Here is a 24,812-nt window from a genome sequence, read left to right on the forward strand (position 1 = left end):
CACACACACACACACACACACTCACACACACACACTCACACACACACACACACACACACACACACACACACACACACACACACACACACACACACACACGTAGAAAGACTAACAAGCATGAATGAAATGGCATCTTGGGGCTAGAGAGACAGCTCAGTGTGTAAGAGCATTTGCTGCTCTTCCAGGGACCCTGGGTTTGAGTCCCAGTATCCACACGGCAGTTCCCACCTATCTTTGACTCTAGTTTCAGGAGATACAAAGTCCTGGTTTCTGCCAGCACTAGGCATGTATGTATGTGGTATGCAGATATATATACACAGATAGATAATGGAAAAATAGGTGTAGATATGCAAAACCCTCATATATACAAAGAAAAATTAAAGTCTAAAAAATATTTTTTTAAGAAGAAGTATAGGAGCCAGGCAGTGGAGGCGCACGCCTTTAATCCCAGCACTCGGAGGCAGAGGCAGAGGCAGGTGGAACTCTGAGTTCAAGGCCAGCCTGGTCTACAGAGAGAGATCCAGGAAAGGTGCAAAGCTACACAGAGAAACCCTGTCTGGGGGGGGGGGGAGCAGTAGTATAGGCCCCATTGAACTGCGTGCAACAAGGAACAGGAGCAGGAACCAACTGAGCTATTGATCATAGTTCATCCTAACATCAAATCTAAGAAAACACCGGGATTGCAGTTAGAAACTACCTTGCGCACACAGAAATCTTACTGTTCAGTCTGATTTCTCTCTTTTTGCCACTTGCTACTTTAATTAGAGGAACTCAGAAGGGACAAACACCAACTGTCTTCCCTTCCAGAAGTGTGATGTCATGGAGTTTATAAAGATTAAATGATAGGGCTCGAGAGATGGCTCTGCTGTTTAGACCGCTTGCTGCTCTTGCAGAGAATGCGTGGCCGGCTCCTAGCATCTATGGTGAATAACTCACAACCCCTTGTAACTCTTCAGGGCATCTAATGCCCTTTTCCGGGCTCTGTGGGTGCCTGCACACATGTGTGTCTACACATAGACACACACACAGGTTTAAATAAATTGGGCTGGAAAGCTGGCACTTACTGCTCTTTCAAAGGTACCCAATTCAGAATCCAGCACCCATATTGAGTGGCTCACAAGTGCCTTTAACTCCTAGATCCAAGGATTCTGATGCCTCCTTCCAGCCTTCATGTGTACAGATATCACACACAAATAAAATAACAAATCTTAGAACTGGAAAACGCTTTTTAAAAAGTTTAAATGCATCGAACATTCCCCATCCTCAGCCTGGAGTCAACAGAGACTAAATCATAAACCCTATGATGAATTCTTAGGCAGATTTCCCATGCAGGAAAAAAAAAACCCTGAAACAACAGGGCATGGAGATTCAGACGACCAGAAGCATTCACGGCTAGCTCCCTGTGGGCCTCTGGATGGGGTAAGCACAACTGTGAACAATAGGTCCTACTTTGGGAAGGTTCATGGGTGTCCTCAGCCGGGTCCGCACGCTCCTCATCAGCATGCGCTGCTCCGTGGGCAGCAGGTGGTACTTCATGGCTTCAATGAGGTAATCTTTGCATGCACTGCTGTTCTTCACCAGCGTTTCCTCTTCTACCCTCTGTGGGGAGAAAGCCGACATGTCCTGTGAGGGCAACAGCCAGGGCAGGCGCAAACAGCCCCAGAGACAGACAGGGAAAGGAAGAAAGCAACCGCTGTCCTGTCCATACCTGCCTCTGCTCGGGACTGTGGCCTACAGAGAGAGACGGCAATGAGAGGGACGGCCTTCAATCTCAACCAGAGAAAAGGAACTCTGAACGTGACAGAGTCACACCCACCCATTTCTTGTCTTTAAAGAAGCCGAAGAGTTGGCAAGAAATCTGGGTGGAAATCTTGGTGGAAAGGCAGGGCTGGGGATTCAGCACTTTCCCTTGGCATTCACCCCCCCCCCACACACACACACCCATGATGTCCCAACATAAGTGAACATAAGATGCAAAATGTTGACTGGGGCTATTGGGAAAAATAGTGGGTTCTTCAGTTGGGCTAGGAAATGCTATTATATTAGTTCATGAAACTCTTCCAACATGGGAGGGCAAACAGAAAGAGACCCAAATACTTAGACACATTATACCTATGTCAATTTTTATTTTTATTTATTTATTACTTATTGCCCTGGCAAGTCTCGACCTTAGTATGGGGCTTTCTGTTCTTCTTCTTTTTTTTCCCCCTTTTAAAATTACTACAGTATCTAAACACCACACAGACCATGTTAAATGAAACCTTAGGATGCTGAAACCAGATTTTGTTAATCAGAAATGTCTTTTTATAAATGGTTTCAACTAAGAATCGAATGCTGAGATGTTCCCAAAAGACTGCTAATAAGCCAACGGAGAACAAATTAAAAATACTTCAAGGATGACTAAGAATCATCCGTTCCTGTTTATTTCAGCCTGCTTTTCTTCAGCTCAGAAATAAAGAAACCACAGACATGTCCCTGCAAAATTACGAAGCAGAATTAAATAGCAAGTGGGTCAAATCTCAAAAGCCCACTTCTGTTGGGCGGAGTCTATTAAAGGAAAGAGGTAGGGAGATGTTAGTGCAGGAGAGAACTTGGGCATATTTATTTACATGCACTCAGAGGGGCACAGATGACGCCTCAGAACACTTTCTTACACTTTCCTGAACCAGAGAGAGGGTGGAACCCACTTTCTAGGAACAGGGATAGGCTCAGAGGGAGCTGCCAAGGTGCCAGGTGCCTTAACTGTCCTCTTTCTGACACTGCAGGGATCTGTAATCTGAAGCCCTCTCCATGAAGACCTCGACATGCTGCCAGCCAGGCCTGCAGATGCCGTATGTATCCCTATGATTGGTACGCACTCACCTGTACCAAGTACTCCCGTGGAAGCAACGGGAGCCGGACGTGTTCCATGAGCCGAGCCATGAACTCTTGCCTTACATCCTTATCATGGTTTACCCAGGCTATTACCGCTTCAAATACCTTAAAAATATGGAGAGAGAAAAACATGAGTTATATACCAAAGCATATAGATGTAATATGATGAAATACAGCGTTGTTAACACTGAGAATCTATGGATCAAAATTCTGAAATCTTGACTTGCAACACACAAAGACATTCATCCCATTGGCTTCTCTCTCTTCTGACATATGTCAGCTTAGTCAGTACTTCATTAAGCTCTTTGTATTCTCAATAAGCATTCTTCATTTCGTATTTTCTAAGCATTTCTATAAGGTCATCATAAATCTTACTGAACCTGAATGGTAGACTTAAGCTCCTTTAGAATAAAGCATCCAGGATAACAAAGCACAGAGACACCCTCCACACCCACCCCCGCAACAAAACACCATGACCAAGGCAACTTGCAAAAGAAAACATTTAATTTGGGGCTCATGGTACACAGGGTTAGAGTTCATGGCTGTCACGGCAGAGAGCATGGCAGCGGCAGGCAGGCAGGCAGGCAGGCACGGCTCTGGAGAAGTTCTGAGAGCTTACACGCTGACCCACAAGTAGGAGGCGCAGAGGACTAACTGGGAATGTCTTCTGAAACCTCAAAGCCTACCCCCAGTGACTCACTTCCTCCAACAAGGCCAACCTCTAAATATTCCCCAAACATCTCCACCAAAGGGGACCAAGTATTTAAATATATGGACCTATGGGGGCCATTCACATTCAAACTACCACCACATGTACTGATTCATCTTCACCGCTTTAGAATCACTCCTCGGTATGTCTGTGAAGGTGTTTCCAGAGAGAAAAAAAGTGAGTGAGGGGGAATCACCCATCTTAATCACCTTTGCATGGACTGGGGACCCAGATGGAATAAGTAGGGGGAAGAAAGCAGCAGGATGAGAGCATCCCCCTTTCTCTGCTTCCTAGCCCCCATGACAGGCAATTACTGCTCTAAGATGCCCTCCTGTCATGAGAGCCTTGTGGGAGGCCAGTTGGGTGACCGGCTCCCACATTTTACCCCAGGGTAATCTTGAGGAGTGAGGGATAAGAGATTTAGATAGATGGACAGAGGGGAGAGAAACAGAAACACAGCATAGCCTCGGGAGGGCCTGGATCCTTATCCGGCGGCCTCTTCTGTCTCTTCTAAAGGGCTATTTATAGGAATGCCAAGAGATGGAGCAAAAGACGTCCCCCTAGCTCAGCCAAGTGCAGACCCTTTCCAATCACCTAGTAACCATGCATGTGGTCAGGCAATCCTCTAATGCGGCTCTGCTGGGAAAAGCAGCTTATATCTCACTAGGAAACCTTTGTGGGCCTCCACAGAGCCTGAACACTGGAAGCGCAAGCCAAAAGAATTCTTTCTTCTTTACGTTGTTTCTGTCAAGTCTTGTGATCCCAGCAACAGAAAAGGAACAAATAAACGCACTCTTATAAATAACTCATTCTTGAAATTCTCTTTAGGTTTACAAATTTTGGACTTTGGTACTTATAGATCAGGGTCTACACAATAGGTTAGGCCTCCTTTACCTGAACAGAACACATTGAAATGTAGTTAACTTGGCCATTTTCACAAACAACAGGGAGAGCATCACTATACAACATATTCCTCTGAGGAAACTAAGATGCTAATAAAGAGGCAATGCCTTTTACATAACTTCCTCCCAGACAGATGGATACATTTCCTGATAAATCTTTAAAAGGTTGCAGGAAATGTACGGCAATATGCAAATGGTTACTGGAAACAAAAATAGGTTATTTTGAGACAGCGTGAAACTAAAAATAGTGTGCACCCTAATTATCATCTGTCTTTAATTCATCTTGTCAACAAGGCCTTACTAAATACTTCTGTGCGCCAGGTGCCAAAGATAACGAAGTGAAGAGAGTCCATGCTCTGTCAACTCTATCCACTGCTGTTCTTTTCTCTCAGCTCCACGCCCCTGCTTCCACTGTCTGGGGTCAGAGTCTTGTGCCATAACCTCAACACTCTCCTATGTGGCACTCACGCCACAGGAGGGCTCCTGCTCACCACCACCGTGGTGAAAGCTAGTTTCTGCGGTTCCCCAGTCAGTATCATCTCCGAGGACTCAACACCATTGTGTACTAACTTTCTGCAATGAGTCTCCTCTGTCTCTATGCAACCAACAGAGCGTGTACAGTAGAAGCAACTCTGTGACTTCTGAAGGTGAGTGGGTCAGAGGAAGCTTGCCACTTTCCCCTTGGTCTCTTGAATGGCTTGTTGTGACAGCCATATATGCCACATAAGAAGCAGGGTTACCTGCAGCAATTACCACACCACGAAAACCCCCAGCGAGTGACGAAAGAGGAAGCGAGAAGACAGACAGACAAGATTTGGAGACAGACAGACAGCAGAACTACCCCCCAGCTCTCAAGCATGACATGTCTATGAAGGGAAGAAGCCCCAGATCTCTGCTCTGGTAAAATCAGGCCAGTCACTTTCAGTCATCTGGAGCACTCTGGCTGAAGCCTTGCCTGCTGGAGAGCAGAAAAAGGCTGCCCCTGCTACATCCTCCATGAAGTCTGACCACTGAATTGTACACGTGATAAAATGGGCGTGGAGAGGGCCACTGCATTGCAGGGTGGCTCATTAGGTACCAGCACAAAACCAAAACAGTCCTCACGAGCTTTCTCTAATGCAGGGCTTATCGTGGCACCCAGCTCCTGATGAAAGCCTGGAAGTAGCTCTTTCTCACCACAAGAAAGGTCATAATATTTAACACAGCTGAAGGCCTTCGTGACGGTCCCTTCCCACTTCATTTCCTATTACTCTCACAGACATGGTCCGACCCCAGCGATCCTTGAGCAACCACTCCCCCACAGCCTTTACATCTGTGTAGTCTGATCCCTCATCCTGACACGCTTTCCCCATCTCAATCTGTTTCCATTCCTCTGACATACTCTAGCTCGTTTTTTAAAGACCTGGATCCTACACCTGAACCAAGCTGAAGAAGTACCAGCCCTCCCTGTCTCTGTTCACCCCTCCAGTGCCCCATACAGAGCTCCGTAAACACATAGGTGGTTTAAAGACCTGGATCCTACATCTGAATCAAGCTGGAGCACCAGCCCTCCCGCTCTCTGTTCACCCCTACAGAGCTCCATAATCACATATGTGCTTGCTCCACTGTTCCCCACTCGTCCATGACTAGAGAAGTCTGTTCTGTGAGTCTCATATCCAGGGCCCGGAGACAGTGACTGGGCTACGGCAGGCACCCAGTCCTCATCTAGTACGTTAGCAGTAGTGCCACCCTCCTCTAAAGTGCTAGGATTGTGTACGCCACAGCTCTGCATATTTTTTCACATTGGAAATCCTAGAGAAAGTGTGTGTTTTTATCCCCAGATGGGAAGAATGTCCCAAGAAAAAGAATCAGAGCCTCTATAATGTTAAACTCCAGCTATATATACCATTTCTATAAGCTTCTATTTGTTGTTTTGGTTCGACAGGCTGCCCTGGGTCTACATAGACCAGGCTGGCTTCAAACTCAAACAGATCCGCCTGCCTCTGCCTCCCGAGTGATGGGATTAAAGGCGTGTGCCATCATGCCCAGCTCCGTAAGCTTTTGTCTCCTGGTTCCTACATGCTGGAAACTGCCCAGAGAAAAGAGAACTGCAGCCCAAGCTTCTCTCTCCAACCACGGGAACAGTTCAGGGATGTGATAAAGGCAACTGGAAATGTGGAGTCAGAAAAAGCAATTGCATGGGAGAAAGGGAGACAGGGAGGGAGAGAAGGAAGAAAAGGAAAGAGGGAAGGAAGGAGGGAGGGAGGGAGGGAGGAAGGAATGAATGAAGGGAGGGAAGGAGGGAGGGAGGGAAAAGAAAGCAGGCAGCAGGCTGACCTGTAGGGCTGACATAAAAGTTTCAAAAAGGAACGTAAAAGGATGATAGCAATCAAGGACATTCAATCTAGAACTACTGAAACATTTGTGCATTGCGCAAGTTCTTCTAGGGCCTGGAGAAATGGCTCTGCAGTTAAGCGCACTTCCTGCTGTTGTGAGGACCAGACCAGGCCCTAGCCCCCAACTTGGGTGGATAACTGCCTGTAACTCCAGCCCCAGGGCTCTAACCTCCACTTCTGGTCCTCCTGGGTGTGTACACACACACACACACACACTGACTCACAGACACACGTACACATAAATAAAAATAATAGCCGGGCGGTGGTGGCGCACATCTTTAATCCAAGCACTTGGGAAGCAGAGGCAGGCGGATCTCAGTGAGTTCAAGGCCAGCCTGGTCTACAGAAAGAGATCCAGGAAAGGTGCAAAGTTACACAGAGAAACCCCTGTCTCGAAAAACCAAAAGAATAAATAAATAAATAAAAATAAAAACAAAAAAAAATTAAAAATTTTAAAGAAAGTTCTTTCAAATCACAATACTGCAAAACTAATGAGTTGTTATCATTTGTGTTTGCATCAACTATTTACAGGCATCTAGCTAAAGAGACACCCACTCCCCTAAAGGTACTTGATTCAAATCTTGCTGTAGCAGTCAAGTACACTTCTTCCAGGTCAATGGATTTCTATTCACACAGGACCACGATTTATAAAACAACCGAACTAAAGAACGGAAATACTGGGCTGGAGAAATATCTCAGTTCTATCTTCGCAAACACTAGGACCTGACTCCAATCCTTGGAACCCAGGTACAAACAGCTGGGCATGGTGGCACCTTCCTTGTAATCTCAACAGACAGGGGGAATCCCTGGGGCTCACTGGCCAGCCATGCCAGCCTACTAGAGAGTTGCAGACCAGTGAGAGACTATCTCAAAAAAAGAATAAAAGAAAAAAGGAAGAGAGGGAGGGAGGGAGGGAGGGAGGGAGAAAGAGAGAGAGAGAGAGAGAGAGAGAGAGAGAGAGAGAGAGAGAAAGAGAGAGAGAGAAAGAAAGCAAACAGTGAATGGATGCCCCCCCGAGGTTGTCCTCTGTTCCACACACATTTCCTGACAACCTCGCCCCCTAAAGGAAAGGAAATGAAAGGCAGGAAACTGGCCAGCACCACAGAAGGAAGCAGACTGGAAGTTGGGGGCAAACAGAAGAGGAAAAGAAAAGGGGGGAGGGGCGGAGGGGGGAGGGGCGGAGCAAAGGTGTCACTTGCCTTCTCTTCTGAGGAAATGGTAAGCTTGTCACTTGAGATTAAGCTGCACACTTGCTCGATGCCGAGGTTGAGAAACTCTTCACTGAGTACGACATCTGCAAAATGTTGCTCTGTTGGAAAGCCAGAAAGAGAGACCATCAGCACCAGCCGAGCGTGCGGGCCACATCTCTCAAATGATCCAAGGGAAGGAAAACCCACAACATGGCTTCTGGGCGAGAAGAGGTCCCAAGCCTGCCTGAGTGGACAGCCTGGGCAGACCTGCCTCAGGGCTGAACACGGTCCGTGTTATACAGCTACTCCTCCTGTAGCACGGCACTGTCACTGTTTATGTCTATAAAGCTCTGTCATCACACAAAGCATATGGTCATATAAACCCACATCCTTGAATGTAGTCCGCAAAACATTAGAGGGCTCTAGAACACTACAAAGGGGGAAAACCGCTTGTTTGAAACTGAACAAAAAGCCTGCTCAAATGCTGCTCAAAATGAACATATGGACAACACTAAAAACAATTAGTGGATTAAAATAAAACAAAAACAAAGGTTTACAATGTAAGTCTAAAGTCTATGTAAGTAATTTATTTGGGAACAAAATGAGTAATTGTATACCTCAAGTCCTTCCCAAGAAAGTGGTATAATTGGTAATTCTTAAAATACTCAACCCCTCTCCTTGATTTTCTAAATATGCCTATTTGTGATGGAGGGAAACAACACAATGACATAACTCTATTAATATCATTATTTAAAAGCTTACAAAGAACGTATCCTGTACAAGACAGCTTTTTTGCAAGTCTATCTCTCTCACAAAGTGTGAGCTGGAACTGTAAGACTGGGGCCTGGTCTTTGCACTTAGGCACACCAAGTTCAAATCTCAGCTCTACCATGTGTCGGCTTGTAAAACATGGGGTGATTGCATAACTCCCTATATCACGGCTTCCACCCACGTAGAGGCTCAGAAAAACACCTTACATGATAAGAATGCTGTGAGTATTATTACATTCTTGGCTTATAAAGCATGAAGGACTACGTGTGGAGGAGGCTGAGAACTCTCTAACAGTGCCTGTTAGCACGGCAACCTCCAAGTCCAAAATGTACGCTAGAGAGTCTACATTGTCTCCCACTTGCTCTTCCCAACACTCCAACAATACCTTTGAAGGACTCTACAGTGAAATAAGATTCCTTTCAATACACATTTGAAGATACCCTAAAGACTGCTGCCTTGCTCTTTAGAATATTTAAAAAAAAATAGAATGTACATTTTAACAAAGCTCCTGAATACCTATTTACTTTATAACAGGATCCTCACAAGATGACTTCAAACACAATGCACTACACTCCGGGTAATTACAAAATGGTTGGATTTACAAAAATCCAACTGACATAGTTCTTTTCCAACTCAGTGTCTGGGTTAGGCAAGTAAAAGATCACACTGAAATAAACATGAAAACGAAGATTGAATTTCTTTTGTTAAAAAAAGGGGGGACCCAGAATTTGCCCCCACACAAACTGATTCTGGCCAAGAAGTGACTGTAAACTCAGTGGAGCAAGGGTAATCCTTTCAGAAGCTAGGACAAGTGGCCATCCACTCACGGAAAACCATTGAGATCATGACTGTCCCAAAAATTAACCCAATATGGATCGCACAGCTGCGTTCGGAGCATGAAGTGTAAGAGTCTTAGAGAATAAGAGAGGAGAAAACCCAGCAGATCTCAACATTGACGACTTGGCTGACACAGCAGAGAAGCAAGACATCAAACAATTAGTCAGCTTTCTTTAAAACTAAATCTGTAGCCCCAAACAATGGTGTTATAAAATAAAAAGATAAGTCAAGAAAAATTTCTAGAAAGCGTTTATCTTACAAAAGACCATTGCATAAAACACAGAACTCTTAAAATTCAACAAGAAAACAGCCCTATTCTGCAAATGGGCAACAGATCTGTACAGATATTTCATCAAAGATTATATAAAGATGAAAAGTAGGTACATCAAAAGACGCCATCATCTTGGACCATCGAAACATACAGCAGCCTTAGGCCGCCCAGGGACTACACATTGAGCACCTGTCCCCAAACAAACAAAACACACAAACACTGATGACATGGAATACTGGCAAAGATACAGGGTGACAGAAACCCTCCTTGCCTACTTCCAGCAAGGGAAAGGAAAAACAAAACACGGAAACTAACTTGGGGACAGCAGGTAAAAAAGCCTTGGTCACAGAAGTCTGACATCTGTCTGACCTTGATCTCCAGAACTCACATCTGTGACAACAGGACACCCAAGTCAAGATGGGGCATGGAAGTAAGAGAATCACCCAAAAGCTCCTGGGCCAGCTAGCCTGGAGTAGCCATCAAGTGGAAACAAGACAGCTTGCCTCAAAAACAGGGTAGTAAGAGAAAACTGACCCCCCCCCCAAATTGACCTCTGACCTCCACATATGCCATGGCATGGTGTGCCCCCCCCCACAATAATACAATATTAAAAAAAATTAAAAAGCCTACACACAATGATTTACAGCAGCTGAATAAACTTCCGCTGTCTCTATGAAGCACATTTTCACTATCTATTATTGCTCAGCAGATGGACATCCAGGCTGATTCCGTTTCCTGGCTATTGTGAACAGGGCAGCAATCAACACGGATGAGCAGCATCTCTGTAAGATATGGAGTCCTTTGAGAATATGCCCGGGAGCGGTATAGCTAGGTCACGGGGTAGAGCTATTTTTAGCTTTCTGAGAAACTTCTATATTGATTTGCATAGTGGCTGCGCCAGTATGTACTCCCACCAACAGTGAATAAGGGTTCCTTTCCCCCTACATCTTTGTAGTTAGCCATTAAAAAAAATGAAATTATGAAAGTTGAAGGTAAAAACTATATTAAGTGCAATAACCCAGGACTGAAAGACAAATACCATGTGTTCTTATAGGAAGATCCTTGCTTCCCATTTTTACATATGTATATTTCTGTCGGAGTAAAGACCAAGAAACTAGAAAAGGACCCAGGAGATGGGGGCAAAGAGGCAGAAAGGGAGAGCAATTAAACACAGGAGCTGTGCAGGGGAAGGGATGGGTTTCGTGGAGGTAGAAGGATGTAAGCTGGATGGGGAAAGAGAAACAGTAGCCGGCACTGGAAGGAACCAAGCAGAAACTAAGATGTCTGGAAATGACATGGGAAGAGGCTACTTTGTTCACTAGTTAAAATTTTTAAACTTAAAAAAAAAGATTTACAGCCGTTATAAAAGTGTATCATACAACATGGAGTCATTTATACCATATTTAACCGAAATAAAGTCAAAGTGGCCCAGGAAGAAACCACTCCAGCTACACATGTCTTCTCCAAACTCAAGCCCAATTCAAAACTACAGGACCAGAGCTGAACTCCCAGATCCTAACTCTCACACAGAAACCATGGCAGCCAGCCAAACAGAATGGTCAGCTCCTGCAAGACGCTGCCCTCCTGCCAAAACAACTTACAACATTTTGCTTTCCTAATAAAACTCCAACACGGGTGCTGGAGACAGAGCTCAGTCAGTAAAGTGCTTAGACCTGAGTTCAAATCCCCAGAAACCAGGTATGAGGCACAACGAAAAGTCAGGCACCGTGGTGATTGCTGGCGGTAGGGAAATGGAGACCAGAGGATCTCCAGGGCTCCTGAAGATAACAGCTGAGGCTCCACACACATGGAGTGGATGCACACACATATGCATGCTTTCCTGCACATGTACACACACACACACACACACACACACACACACACACACACACACACACACACACACCCTTCCAACCTTTTCATTTCTTGCAGTCCTATCCGCCACCCCACTCTACGCTCTATGGCCCAGATGGTTATTTTTCATACATTCCAAATCAACTCACCTGGAGTTTCATCTTTATATATTTCATGTGGACACACTTATTTACAACTTCAAAACACTCTGAGGTCACCAGGAACAGCTTGGATACACAAACTACAGTAGCACTATATCACAGAACTGGGGAGAAGGGCCTGGCTCGGGCCAGGCAAGCATACTCAGCCACCTATCACCAACCCTCTCTCCATTTTTTTATTTTGACACAGCTTCTCACTAAGTTGCCCGGACTGGCCTTGAAGTCATTCTGTAGCCCAGCTGGTCTTGAAATTGCAATTCTCTTGCCTCAGCTTCCCAAGCTGTTGCTTCACTGGGCCTGGCTCATTTAATGGAATATTACTGAGCTAATGAACCATAAAAATACAGACCTTTAAGTACATATTACTAAGCAAAAGAAGGCAATCCGAATAGCTATTAAACTGCACAATTACAAGGAGAAGACACTCTAGAAATGGCAAAACTACAGAGAAAGTTCAAGATCAGTGGTGCTTATGCCTGCACGGGAAGAGTCGGGGTGACAGAGGATTTTCGGGTAAGTGTCATTACACATCTGTTAGGATCTACAGAATGAACAGAATAAACTCTAGCATAAACTACAGTTTTTTGAGATTAATTTTCCTCTTCCTTTTCCTCCCTCCAAGCCCTCCCATGCACCCTGTCCCCATTCTCCTGCAAATTCATGGCCTCTGCTTTCATTAGTTGTAATTGCACAAATATATTCAAATATACACTTACATTTGTATACACACACACACACACACACACACATCCCTGTTCAGTCGGTATAATGCTGTGTGTGTGTGTGTGTGTGTGTGTGTGTGTGTGCGCGTGTGTGTGTGTGTGTGTGTTTTCAGGACTCATTGTTTGATTCTGCATAATCAATTGCTGTGTTCTTCCCTGGGGAAGGCTACCTCTTCTATTTCCAGGTTTCCTATAGTTCTTTGTGGGTTGAGGCTGCAAAGGTTTTTCTCTGTCTAGTTTAGCATGCCAAACTACAGACTTTTACTAATAATGTCTCTACTGGCCTATCAGCTGGAAGAAGTATCCTACAGTGTTTCTAACAGGGGAAACTAACAGGGACAGAGGAACTAGAGGAGTATGTGGTAACTGTACTTTGTTCTAGTATTTTCTGTAAACCTAAATTTGTTATAAAAGTAAAATCACTTTAAAAAGAATGTATTGATAAACAACATGAATGATAAATTTAAGGTTAAATTTGCAAAAGTTAATTGAAAAAAAAAGGTCAAATTGGTATTGGAAAAATACAAAATAAGAATCAAGAGGTATCTAGTGTTTAAGGAACGGTAGTATAAAAAAACTCATCTAGTGGAGTTTCGGGTTTAAAGAATTGACCACAATCCCTTCTACCTCTGACAACACCATCCTACATTTCCGTGACCTCATCAGATGTTAATGCAAAAACAAAAAAACAAACCAAAACCAAAATCATCATACTGAAGGTTTTCCTTCTACAATAAATAAATAGATAGATAGATAGATAGATAGATAAGTAAATTACTCTTTTATTTATTTTTGTGTGTGCATGTACATGCATGCCAGCTGGGGGCGACGTGAACTTGCATGAGTGAGCTCTCTCCTTTCACCCCGTGGGTACAAGGGCGGAGACTCAGGCCACTGGGCTTGGTGACAAGCACTCTTGCCTGCTGAGCAATCTCACCAGCCACCGGCCTTTCCTTAGCCAGGGACAGTGGCGAGTGCCTGTGATCCCAGCACTTGAAAGACGGAGGCAGGGGAATATCTGTGAGTTCCTGGCCAGCCTGAGCTGCAGAGACCCTTGCCTAAAGGAATGGGGACGATAAAATAAACAAAACAGAACATTAAGAAAAGCAGAAACACTGTTTAATGAACAGTAAAGGCAGGTCAGGGGGCGGTGCAGTGAGTAAAGCATTTGCCATGCAGCCTGGGGAGCTGAGTCCCATCCCTGGGTCCCACATGGTTGTAGAGGAGCCTGACTGATCACAGTTGACCTCTGTCCCTACACTCTTGCTGTGGCATGTCTCCACCCCCATGCAAAACAAACAAACGTGGAAGAGGGAGAGAAGAAATAGAAGAAAGCGCAACAACATGGCATGGTGGCACACACCGGCAGAGGGGCTGAGGCAGGTGGATGAAGGACTCCAGGACGCGCTGAGTGCTACACAAGCCTAGGCAACATATCAAGAGCCTGTGTCAAAAAAGCATTAACAAGGGCTGGAGAGATGGCTCGGTGGTTCACACCACCGGCCGCTCTGGCAGAGGTCTGCTTCCCAGCACCCCATGGTGGCTCATCACTCTTTCTAACTCCAGTTCAAAGGAATAGCAGTCCTGCTACTGGCCTCCCAGGTGGCTGCATGGATGTGGTACAAAGACATGTATGTAGATAAAACGCTCATACATGTAAAATAATGGTTTAAAAAGCCTAATGACATTTTCCTTTTTTATTTTCCTTTTTTATTTTCCATTTGAAACACATTCCTGTGTATCCTAGGATGGCGTAGAACTGGATATGTAGTCAACAGATGACCTTCAACTTCTGAACCTCGTGCCACTACCTCTTCTGCCTCAGGTGACAGGCATGCACCACCACACCCAGTTTACACAGTGGTGGAGGTGCAGGGCTTTGTTTGTACAGGCAAACGCCTCTCAACTGAACCCCATCTCCAGTCCTCATAACAAGAGTCTTTATACCAAAAGTTCTGGAACACTGAGGAACAAATTCCCTTTGTGGAAAATACGGCAAACTGCCATATACCTTTAAAAATATTTACGTGCAGCAATCTGGAAATTCAAACACAAAAACAGGCAGCAGCGACTAGACCTACAACAAGCTAACATAAAACCCGTTCCCTCAGCCACAGCATTATTTCACTTTTACAAGTAGGCCTACAACGGTTTTTTTGCTAAGTTTCTTCCGCAAACTTAAAGTCTGAATCAGAGCAAGAGACTGCTAGACTCCTTGTCCTTCTCAAATGTACTCCAGCAGTGATGAAAAGGCTCTCCAGCAGGGATGAAGCTACTGGAGGGAACGAGCCCTTTCTGGGCTACCACTACGTATATTATCCTCATCTCTGCTTCATGATCAGGGGGAAAAAAATGTACTCATTCAAAAACAAACTTGGTGTATTTAAAAAAAAAAAAAAAAAGAAAAAAAAAACAAAACACCTCAGCAGTTACATAAATTGGAACTTAGAGCATTAGTAAACTCCATCCCAAACCCCGAGGTCTCAGTCCGCCGTGCACTCTTTACTAATGTCTCTAGGGGGTCAAGAGGGCGCAGGAACAGTCAGCTACTGTAGTATGTCTGTGGGCATCACAGGCAGCAGTGAAAACTATTAACAAAGCTAGTAGCTGGGTGAGGCAGCGTACTGGTGACACCCGTCATCCAGGACAGGAGGAAGATCATGAGTTCAAAGTCATCCTTGGCTACCACGGCAAGTGTGAGGCCAGCCTGGGCTGCTTAAGACCCTGTCTCAAGCACAAGTTAGTCTAAAGGTAAAGCAAAGAGATAAACATTCCAGTTGAAAGTGTCCACTTGCAGACATACACAGGCTTTAAAAGGATTTCTAATTCTTACATACTTCCCACCACACCCATCTTTCCTCAGCGAAGTCATTTCTATTCCCCGTGTTTAACCTTTCTTTAGAACACAGCAGGAAATTGCGTCACCATACACAAGGGGCGCTAATTGCTTTTTTAGAGCTTGCCTGTCTTCTTTCAGATTCCTGACATGCCTTGCTGCTGCATTAACTGTTAGACTGAAAGTTACCTGGGACACATTTCCCAGGACCAGGTACCCCAGCCAGGCAGGCAGCAGCAAGTGACTGGTTGAGTCCTGGAAGGCATAGATGGAGATAAACACGAGGTTCTTAGACCTTCAGCTACAAGTAAATCATCTTGACCACGTTATCCAATCACAGTACTTACTGATGGTCACCACTGCAACACACTTCCACACATTGGCCTACTACCTGTTTATGGGAGCTGACTCCACCACACAAAGCAACGTGGTGGCTCTTGTGTATCCTCAGGCCACCATCCCTGACCCAGCCCTCAATGGCTTTCTGCTTGGTCGACTGTGCTCCGGAGGCCTGGGTCTCGCTACCCTCTCTCCTCATTTGTTGTTCTTTCCTTTTTTGGTCTTTTCTTCCTTCTTCCCTCCCTCCTTCCTTCTATTTTCGTATTTTTTATTTTTTGAGAGACCATCTCCTTCTGTAGCCCAGGCTGTCCTCCAACTCACAGCAACCTTCTACCTCAGCCTCCTCGGTGGTGGGGTTACGAGCCCCAGCCCCGAGGCCTCGCTCTACCTCTCCTCTCCTTTTACAATCCTGTACAATAAATAAAAGGTTTGGTGAAGAACAGGTTCTTGGTGTGACCTTCGGCTAAGCATGGTTAGTAACTAGAAACAATAAGACAAAAAACAAATCTCCTACTTGATGATGATGATGATGATGATGATGATGATGATCTGGAATGGTACTACATGACATTGTCATCTACAAAGTTTACACTTGAGTACGGTGCAAACAAACTGTTAACAAACCATACACACACACACACACACACTCACTCTCTCTCTCTCTCTCCCTCTCCCTCTCTCTCTCTCATAATGCTTTAACTAAGTTTATAGTTTTTGTGCTGGGATACATTTATAGTTACTCTGTGTGCACGAAGCCTGCAGACAGGCTGGATACATCATGGGGTAGGGAAAAAAGGCTATTTGTGTGAAAGCACCTATGGGTAATCTCTTCAGAGTGCAGCAAGAGGCTGGAGAGAGGACTTAGCAGTAAGGGTGCTTGTTGTACCATCATGAGAACCATACTTGAGGTGCTGTCTCCCACATAACAAGCCAGGCATACTGTGAATGCCTATGACCCCGGGTCCGAGGGGAGGAGGGAGACAGGAGGATGGCTGGGTTAGCTGGCTTCCAGCCTAGCCATGAAAATATAAGTCAAGATTTGGGGGGAGATTCTGCTTCAAAGGCACAGATGGAAAGCAAGAGAGAAGTGTACTCTTCACCTCCATGCATGTACATATGCACCCACACTCACACCCATATGCACGGGCACATACACTCGGACACACACACACACATACAAATAAATTTAAAACAGAGGGGCCAATAGGATGGCTCAGTAGGTAAAAGTGTTTTGGGTTTTTGTTTGTTTTGTTTTGTTTTGTTTTGTTTTTTTGGTTTTTCAGATCAGGGTTTCTCTGTGTAGCTTTGCATCTTTCCTGGAACTCACTCTGTAGCCCAGGCTGGCCTCGAACTCAGAGATCGGCCTGGCTCTGCCTCCCGAGTGCTGGGATTAAAGGTGTGCATCACCACCGCTTGGTGGTAAAAGTGTTTTTACACAAATCTGAAGGCCTGCGTCTAATTGCCAGAATCCACATAAAAGTGAAGGGGAGAAACTACTTCATGGAGTCATCCTCTCACCCCTACATGCACCCACATCTACATTCTTCATACACAAATAATAATAACAATTTTTAAATAAAGCAAATCTTCCATATTAGGGACAAAAGTTTAATTCCACATTTGTTAAAGAAAACCAAGTGATACCAAACTTTTAAGGGCAAAAGGAGCTGTACAAAAGTGTTATGAAAACATGCAACATCCAAACACACCCCCAAATAGAAGCTTTGACTGAGAAGAAACCATACTTAAAGTTTATGTGACACTCTCATCATAGGGCAAGCACACACACACACACACACACACACACACACACACACACACACTGAGAGAGACTATCAATCTTATGTAACTAATAACGGCAATTCTCAATGCGTATGCACATATATAGATATCAAAAATCAACTGAAAACACATCTGATGGAAACCATAGGCAGGCAGGAAGATAACTGGCCATCTGTTATCTTACGTGTTTACATGCTGTTGACCAAAATGCATTATCTCTCGTGCTTAACTCATGACATGAGAAGCTCTCACATTACAACCACTACTAATAAAATAAAAATGCTATGACGGAACATTTCCTCTCCAGCCTCAATCCACAAAACCATGGAGGCCAAAGCGTCCTAAAAATCTTTACCATGATCCTGTATATATGTCTGTCTGTCTGTCTCTGTGTGTGAGGTTAGAGGTACATGGGCACACAGCTCCACAGTCAGAAATTCTCAAATCTCCTCCCACAAGCACACTTGGCCACTTGGGAATGACATACTCCAAGTTACTCACTGCCACAATGTTGAGGGGGCACTAGGAGATGACAGTCCTGGGCTCAAATCTGGAGTCCAGAACATACTACAAGCATTTAATTATTCCAAAGTTCATCAGTAAGTGATGTTTAAAATGTAGCATAGTCATGCATTAGAACATTCTGCACATACTAAAAGGGAAGCCTATAATAAAAATAGCTTTAGGAAATACAACTAACTAGGAAACAGGAAGGCCCAGGCCAGTATATGCAACATGCTAGCCACATAATGTTACACAGATCAAATATGCTCATTACATAAAGGGGGATATATGTCTCTGACAATATACACAAGAAAGATATAAAAGTACCTAATAAAATGGTACATGAAATAAGAAAAAGCATGTACAAAACACATATGTGCTGAGTCTGTATCTAAAACAATAGCCTAAATACCATACAACAGGATTAAAAAATGAATGGGGGTTAACAGACATTTCTCCAAAGATCATACACAAATGCCCAGTAAGATTACAAAAAGACACTAGCATAACTCATCAATAGAGGAATGAAAAATCAAAGCCACAGACACCTGCTCAATATCCCGCGTTCCCTTGACGGTTCTACTGAAGTCATGACTAAACCAGTAGACTGTTCTTCCTTCTCTCGCTTTTAAAAGAGTTTCTCTCTCTCCTTCCCCACTCCTCCCATTCCTTCCTCCCTACCCCCGACCTGTCTCTGTGTGATGTCACTGAGCACGTATCATAACTTTACGGAGCCAGTTCTCTCCAACAACCTGTGTGTGTCCCAGGGTTCAACTCAGGTTGTCAGGCTTGTTCAGCAAGGGCTTTATCTGGTGGGTCACTTCGCTACCCCTCCCTCTACTAATTGTGATAACATGTAACACTTTAATTATTTTCTAAGGTGCTGTTCAGTAATGTCACAAACTCACACTGTTGGAAAACACATCCTAGAACTCTTTTATTTTACAGATATGTGAAGATCCTGCTTGTCTCTCCCAACCCACCTTCTCTTCAAGCCTTAGCTTGGATTTACAAACCGTCTTGATTCTTTCTCAGCAATATTACAGGAGGCATAACTCTGAGTGGCCCAAGGAATTTAGAAGCCATCTGAAACAAGCTGCATAGTATGTATGAGTAATCTCTAAGTTTTCCATTAGGCTGTCAACAAAAAGTAAGACAGGCACATCATCCCCGAATAGTTTCTACTGGAAGTTCCTTCAAGTTCATCCTTGCACGTCATGTCTTAAGTAGGGTTGCTACTGCTGTGATGAAGCACCATGACCCATTGCAATGTGGAGAAAAAAGGGTATGTTTTGTTTACTCTTCCAGTTCACAGTTCATTATCGAAGGTAGTCAGGGCAGGAACCTGTGGAGGCAGGAGCTGATGCAGAGGTCATGGAGGAGCGCTGCTTGCTGGCTTGCTCCTTATGGCTTGCTCAGCCCACCTTCTTATAGAACCCAGGATCACCAGCCCAGGGATGGCCCCACCCACAATGGGCTGGGCCCTTCCCCACCAATCACTAATTAAGAAAAGGCCCTACAGGTTTAACTACAGCTTGATCTAACGGAGGCATTTTCTCAACTGAGGTTCCCTCCTCTCCAAGTACATAAAAACTAGCCCTGGCTGGCCTAGAACTGTCAGTGTAGACTAGGATCCCCTCAAACTCTATAGAGCTCCACCTGCCTCTGCTTCCAAAGTGTTGGCCTTTAAAGTGAGCACCACCATACTCAGCAAGAAATATTTTTATTTATGTGCACCTGTGGGAGTAAGCTCAAATGTGTGCTGATGCCTATAAAAGCCAGAAGTGGCCATCAGATACCCTGGAGCTGGACACACAAGCAGTTGTGAGCTGACCAACACAGATGCTAGGACTCTAACTCTGGTCAGAGCATTCTTAACTGCTGAGAAACTGCTCCAGGCTCAACCATTAATTCTTGATGCTCTACCTTTCTGCCTCTTATAACACCAACGTTACTTCTGTCTGTCACATTCAACAGAACAAAATCAATATGCATTTCTTGTAAACCTCCTGAAAATGTCACGAAGAGCGTTGTATTTTCCCAGATGTCCTTGCCTTGTTCTACAGACTCCCGATCTTTGGGAACTCTTGGTACAATAAGGCCAAAGATCTTTATTACTATACCGGCTATGAACATAGACCTCAATTACCAGCTTTTTCCAGACCATGGAATTCAGAAATGAACTTGGTTTTACAACAGTTTCGATCTAAACATGTCCTTGAAAGCTGATGTGATAAAGTTTCTGTTTCTGGTGATACTCTTGAGAGGAGGGTGCTAATGTCATAAATGGATTAATTCATAGTAACACAAAGTACTCTTTGGGGGCAGAGTTTAGATGGAGGAAGTAGGTTCATGGGGGGGGGGCGCTAGAAATTTTAAAGTTTCTTTTTAAATTATTATTCACTATATGTATATGTGTGTTTTGCCTACATGTACGTCTGTGCATCACATGCATGTCTGGTGCCCAGGAAAGCCTGAAAAGGGTATTGGGTCTCCTGGAACTTGAGTTGCAGATGGTTGTGAACCACCATGCACGTGCATTCTTAGAAATGAATATGAGTCCTCTGGAAGAACAGTGTTCTCAACATTGAGCCATCTCTCCAGCCCCTACAGGGTATGTCTTGTCCCAGGCGTTTCCTCTTTGACTCCCTGCTTCCTGAAGCTTTCTCCTGCCGACATGCCCTATCCCACCACACATGTGGCCAGTGACAACAGCTTTGAGCCCTCTGAAGCCATGAGCCCAAACAAGCCCTTCCTCTGGGGCTTCTTCACATACTTTGTCAGAGCCAAGAAGAACTGATTTAATACAATGACTGTGGTCTGGTGTGGTGGAACAGAATGGGATAACCAATTTACATGTCTGCGGACATGATTAAATTACTGACTCTCACTGAACACACTATCCACGAAGGGCCAAACAGGACTGGATTAACCTGCCTAACACAAAGCCAGTATCCATCACAAAGTCCAGGGAAGGCATTCTTCACATCTCCAAGTAGGGCACAGTAAAAAAGTGGCAGCCACCAGACTACAAGAAATGTGCACACTCAACACAGCCACCAAAAACGCAGGACTGAAAAGGAAGGTCATTATTTCAGAGTTGGATCTGTGCCTCTACTTCTGCTTACAATCTTGCTTATTTTGGAGCTAGAGAGAAAGTTCAGTGCTCAAGAACACTTACTGCTCTTCCAGAGACCCAAGTTTGGTTCCCAGCACCTATTTCAGGTGGTTCACAAGTGTCTATAAATCCAGCTCCTGGGGATCCGACACCTCTGGCCCCCCAAGGCACCTGCTCTCATGAGTACATAGTACACACCCACATATAGATATGCACCTACACATATTTTAAAAAATAATAAATTGCTTTTAAAGTACTATGGTTTTTTTTTTTTAAAAAAAAAAAGCTCCGTGGGTTTTTTTTTTTTTTAAAGCCTAGTACTTAACTCTCTTACTAACCTCAGCTATCACCTCATCATGTCTAATCCTTTTGATCACACATTATCAAATCACTGCTTACAACACACAGCTTCACTGTGACATCAGTGGTTACTCTGCCTGGAATCGTTTACCACTGGCCACTGAGTAAAGCCTATGGGCATTTACTGAGCTTTCCCCCCCTTGGAGCCAATAACATGATGGTAATAGTGCATGCTTTCCAACCATATGAACTATGTCACTATTATATAACACATATTAGACACATATACTACAATAGGTAATTATATGCAGTCTTCCTGAGTATGTGTGTGCAAGGGCTTGCCCTCACTGAAGCAGTTGAACTTTTTTTCTCTTACGTCTCTCCAACAAAGGAAATAAGCTCACCAATAAGTGAATGAAAGCCAGGCATGACACAGCACGTGCGTGAGTGATGCTAGCACCTGGGTCTACAAACAGCTCGCCCCAGCAGACAGAGCATTCTGGGGGAAATAAATGCCTACCTCATCTTCATCTTCCTCATTAATAAACTAAGAAGAACATAGCTGCCCAGTTCCTACAAGTGGTAACACTGAGTCCTGGATTCTCAATCTCTAGGAGACAAAAAAAGCAAACCCTCACACAATGACTGCCACCAGTTCCATTAACACAGAGGGTTTGGGTGGGGCTGAACACAGCTAACTCAAGTCCGCTATAAAAACTGCTAGCAAAGCAGAGCAGAGCTTGGGTATAGGTTAGTAAGCCGTAAGCGAGGGCCATAATGGGTGCAAGCAATCTGAAAAGGTCTAATTCTCTTGAGAAGCAGCATTCAAAGTTGGCATGAACTTGGTTGAGAAGTGCTGTAGACTGAATCCTTTCACATTCTCCAGAAGGCATCTGTTAAAGACACTGTTAATAATCAGGCTCCAAAGCTACACAAAGAAACCCTGTCTCAAAAAGTCAACAAAACAAAAAGACACTGTTAATAAATTAACACTGCATAGACCCTCAAATAATCAGCCTTCCTATGCACATCACAAAGCCAAGCCTGGTAATACCATTATCTAAATCACTCACTCAACATGGTGTTTCTTTCAAGACAGTAGTTTATTGTGACAGATGTTTACACCAAGCAGTGATTACTCGCCTAAATTATAGGAGGGTAGACACAAAAATTTAATTAAGTTCAACATTTTGGCAGAATAAAATCTTGTACAATTGCTTTTAGCCAGGAACAATGGTACATACCTGTAATTCCAGCACTCAGGAGGCTGAGGCAAGAAGATAGGTACAATTTTGAGGCCATCCTCATCTACATAGGTAGACTTGTCTCACAGAGAGAAAACAGAAAGGCAGCCAGACAGAGCCACTTTTACAGAGTTAAGGCATAGTCCAAATACAAGCTACCTTCTGAGCTGGGGCAAAGCACATGGAACCTACTGCTTATCTCCCACCCACAGCAGCTGGAGCAGCACCAGACCCAGAACAGAGGCTGGTTTTCAAATGAATCATCAGTGGGTGCAGAACATTCGTGAGTTTTACAGGGAGAAATGGGACTGGAGACCACAGATTGATGAAGAAATATGAAACAATGGGGGGGGGGGTTGGCACAAAGATTCTGAATATCAACAAGGCCTGGGATGTGCTGGAATTATAGTCTGTGACAAGTCAACTCATGCAGGAGGATGGCAGCTGCAGGAATTATGAAGGGGGCTTCAGTGGTGTCAACAGTACACTCGATGACAGGAGAAACAAACTAAGGAGGAAAAGATAATCCAGACGGCAAAGACAAGGCTGCCTAGAGGCTAGGAGGGGAGGACGTTGACCCTGGCCAGCAAGTGCAGAGACGAGGCCGGTGACAAGATAGAGCAATGGTCAGGAGGCTGAAGGACTTCCCAATGGGCTGCAGACTGTGGCCTCGAGGACCTTTGCCTCTAAGCACGCAGTTGTCAAGCAATGCCGCATTAAGACCAAGGTAAGAGGCATATGTAAAATATTGAGACATCTCAAAAAAAAAAAAAAAAATAGTCATTTGGCAGGTCTAGTGGGAACATGGGGTGGGGGTGATGCAATGCCAGGGGGAGGGGGAGTAGTACCCCTGGGCTGACAACATGGAGTGCTAACATTCACCAACACCAAATGTCAGCTGGTGCCCTACCTCTAAAACGATCCTTCCAGTTTCCCCGAAGTTCAGTTTCTCATCTTCAGGGTGGCAAGTCAAGTGATGGATAGATATGATTAGGACTCGGAGACGTTTCTCCCCTTGTATTTGCTTGAAATCACTGAAATTCAACTACCATGTGGCAAGACAGACTGAAAAAGGCTCATATTTCAACTTATAATGAAAATCCAATTTCCAGAGTGTCTCTTTCACTAGAATTATTAAAACACATCTCAACTGATGAGCTGCATTCCCAGCTCCTTTCTATCTCTGGTTTGCCAAAATACAGCTTTAAAGCAAAGGTCTCGTTGACTTGGGAAACGTTTAAACTACGCATATCACCTAAAAACACAAGAAGACTGCCCCAAACTGACATATTCCTAGTACGTCAGTAGACTGAGGTCATGATAAAGTCTCCACTTAAAATGTTTCATTATTATCATTACTCCATACTATTATATGAAATATGGGATTTTACTGTGACTTCTTTTAAAAACATTTTATTTGTTTATTGATTGGCTGATTGATTGTACGGGGTGCCACAGCACACATGTGGGCATCAGAGGACAACTTAGGGGCAGTTCTCTACCTCCATCATGTAGCTTGAGATCTTGTCTCAGCCCCTTAGATCCCATCTTCCAGTGCTAAGTGCCCTTACCCTCTGAGCTACCTCAGCAGCTCCCCGGCTCCATTCTGTCTTCTCAGACGGGATCTCATGTAGTCAGAGTGGCCTTGAACTCCCCAGGTAGTTAGTTAAGCATGAACTATGAGAACTTCTTCAAAATAACGAGACATTCTATGTGTCTAGCTCTTTTCAGAAGGAGAGAGGGTTACAACTGAAAGATTATCTACGAGTTGAAGCTCTTAAGGCTGGATTTCGAGCACTGTTCTATTTTTGTACATATTTATCTTTCCAAAGTAAAAGATACTTTGACATGTTACCTATAAACCTAAGCAAATGTAAAAGTCAGAAGCATGATATAAAAGGAATATAATCTTTAAGACTAGACTCTGGATTAAAATATAGCATGCTAAAAATGAAGAATCCATGTTTCTGTGTGATTTTACAGAAAAGGTCATTTTTTCCCTTAAAAAAAAATCTAGACAATC

General features: G+C 44.2%; 1 protein-coding gene across 2 annotated transcripts in view; it reads right to left on the reverse strand.

The window, feature by feature from the left end:
• Positions 1-24,812, reverse strand: part of Klhl2 (kelch like family member 2) — a 110,950-nt gene that overhangs the window by 17,513 nt on the left and 68,625 nt on the right. Inside the window, exons 6-8 of one of the 2 annotated variants that reach the window (XM_036209381.1) lie at positions 8,060-8,169; positions 2,863-2,979; positions 1,450-1,599 (exon numbers count right to left, since the gene is read on the reverse strand). In XM_036209381.1, the coding sequence (XP_036065274.1) occupies positions 1,450-1,599; positions 2,863-2,979; positions 8,060-8,169 (377 nt within the window). Of the gene's footprint in view, positions 1-1,446; positions 1,600-2,862; positions 2,980-8,059; positions 8,170-24,812 lie in introns of both variants that reach the window. The other variant, XM_036209380.1, reaches the window with a different exon arrangement.

Source organism: Onychomys torridus, chromosome 17, assembly GCF_903995425.1.
Source record: "Onychomys torridus chromosome 17, mOncTor1.1, whole genome shotgun sequence".
Classification (NCBI taxonomy): Eukaryota; Metazoa; Chordata; class Mammalia; order Rodentia; family Cricetidae; genus Onychomys; species Onychomys torridus.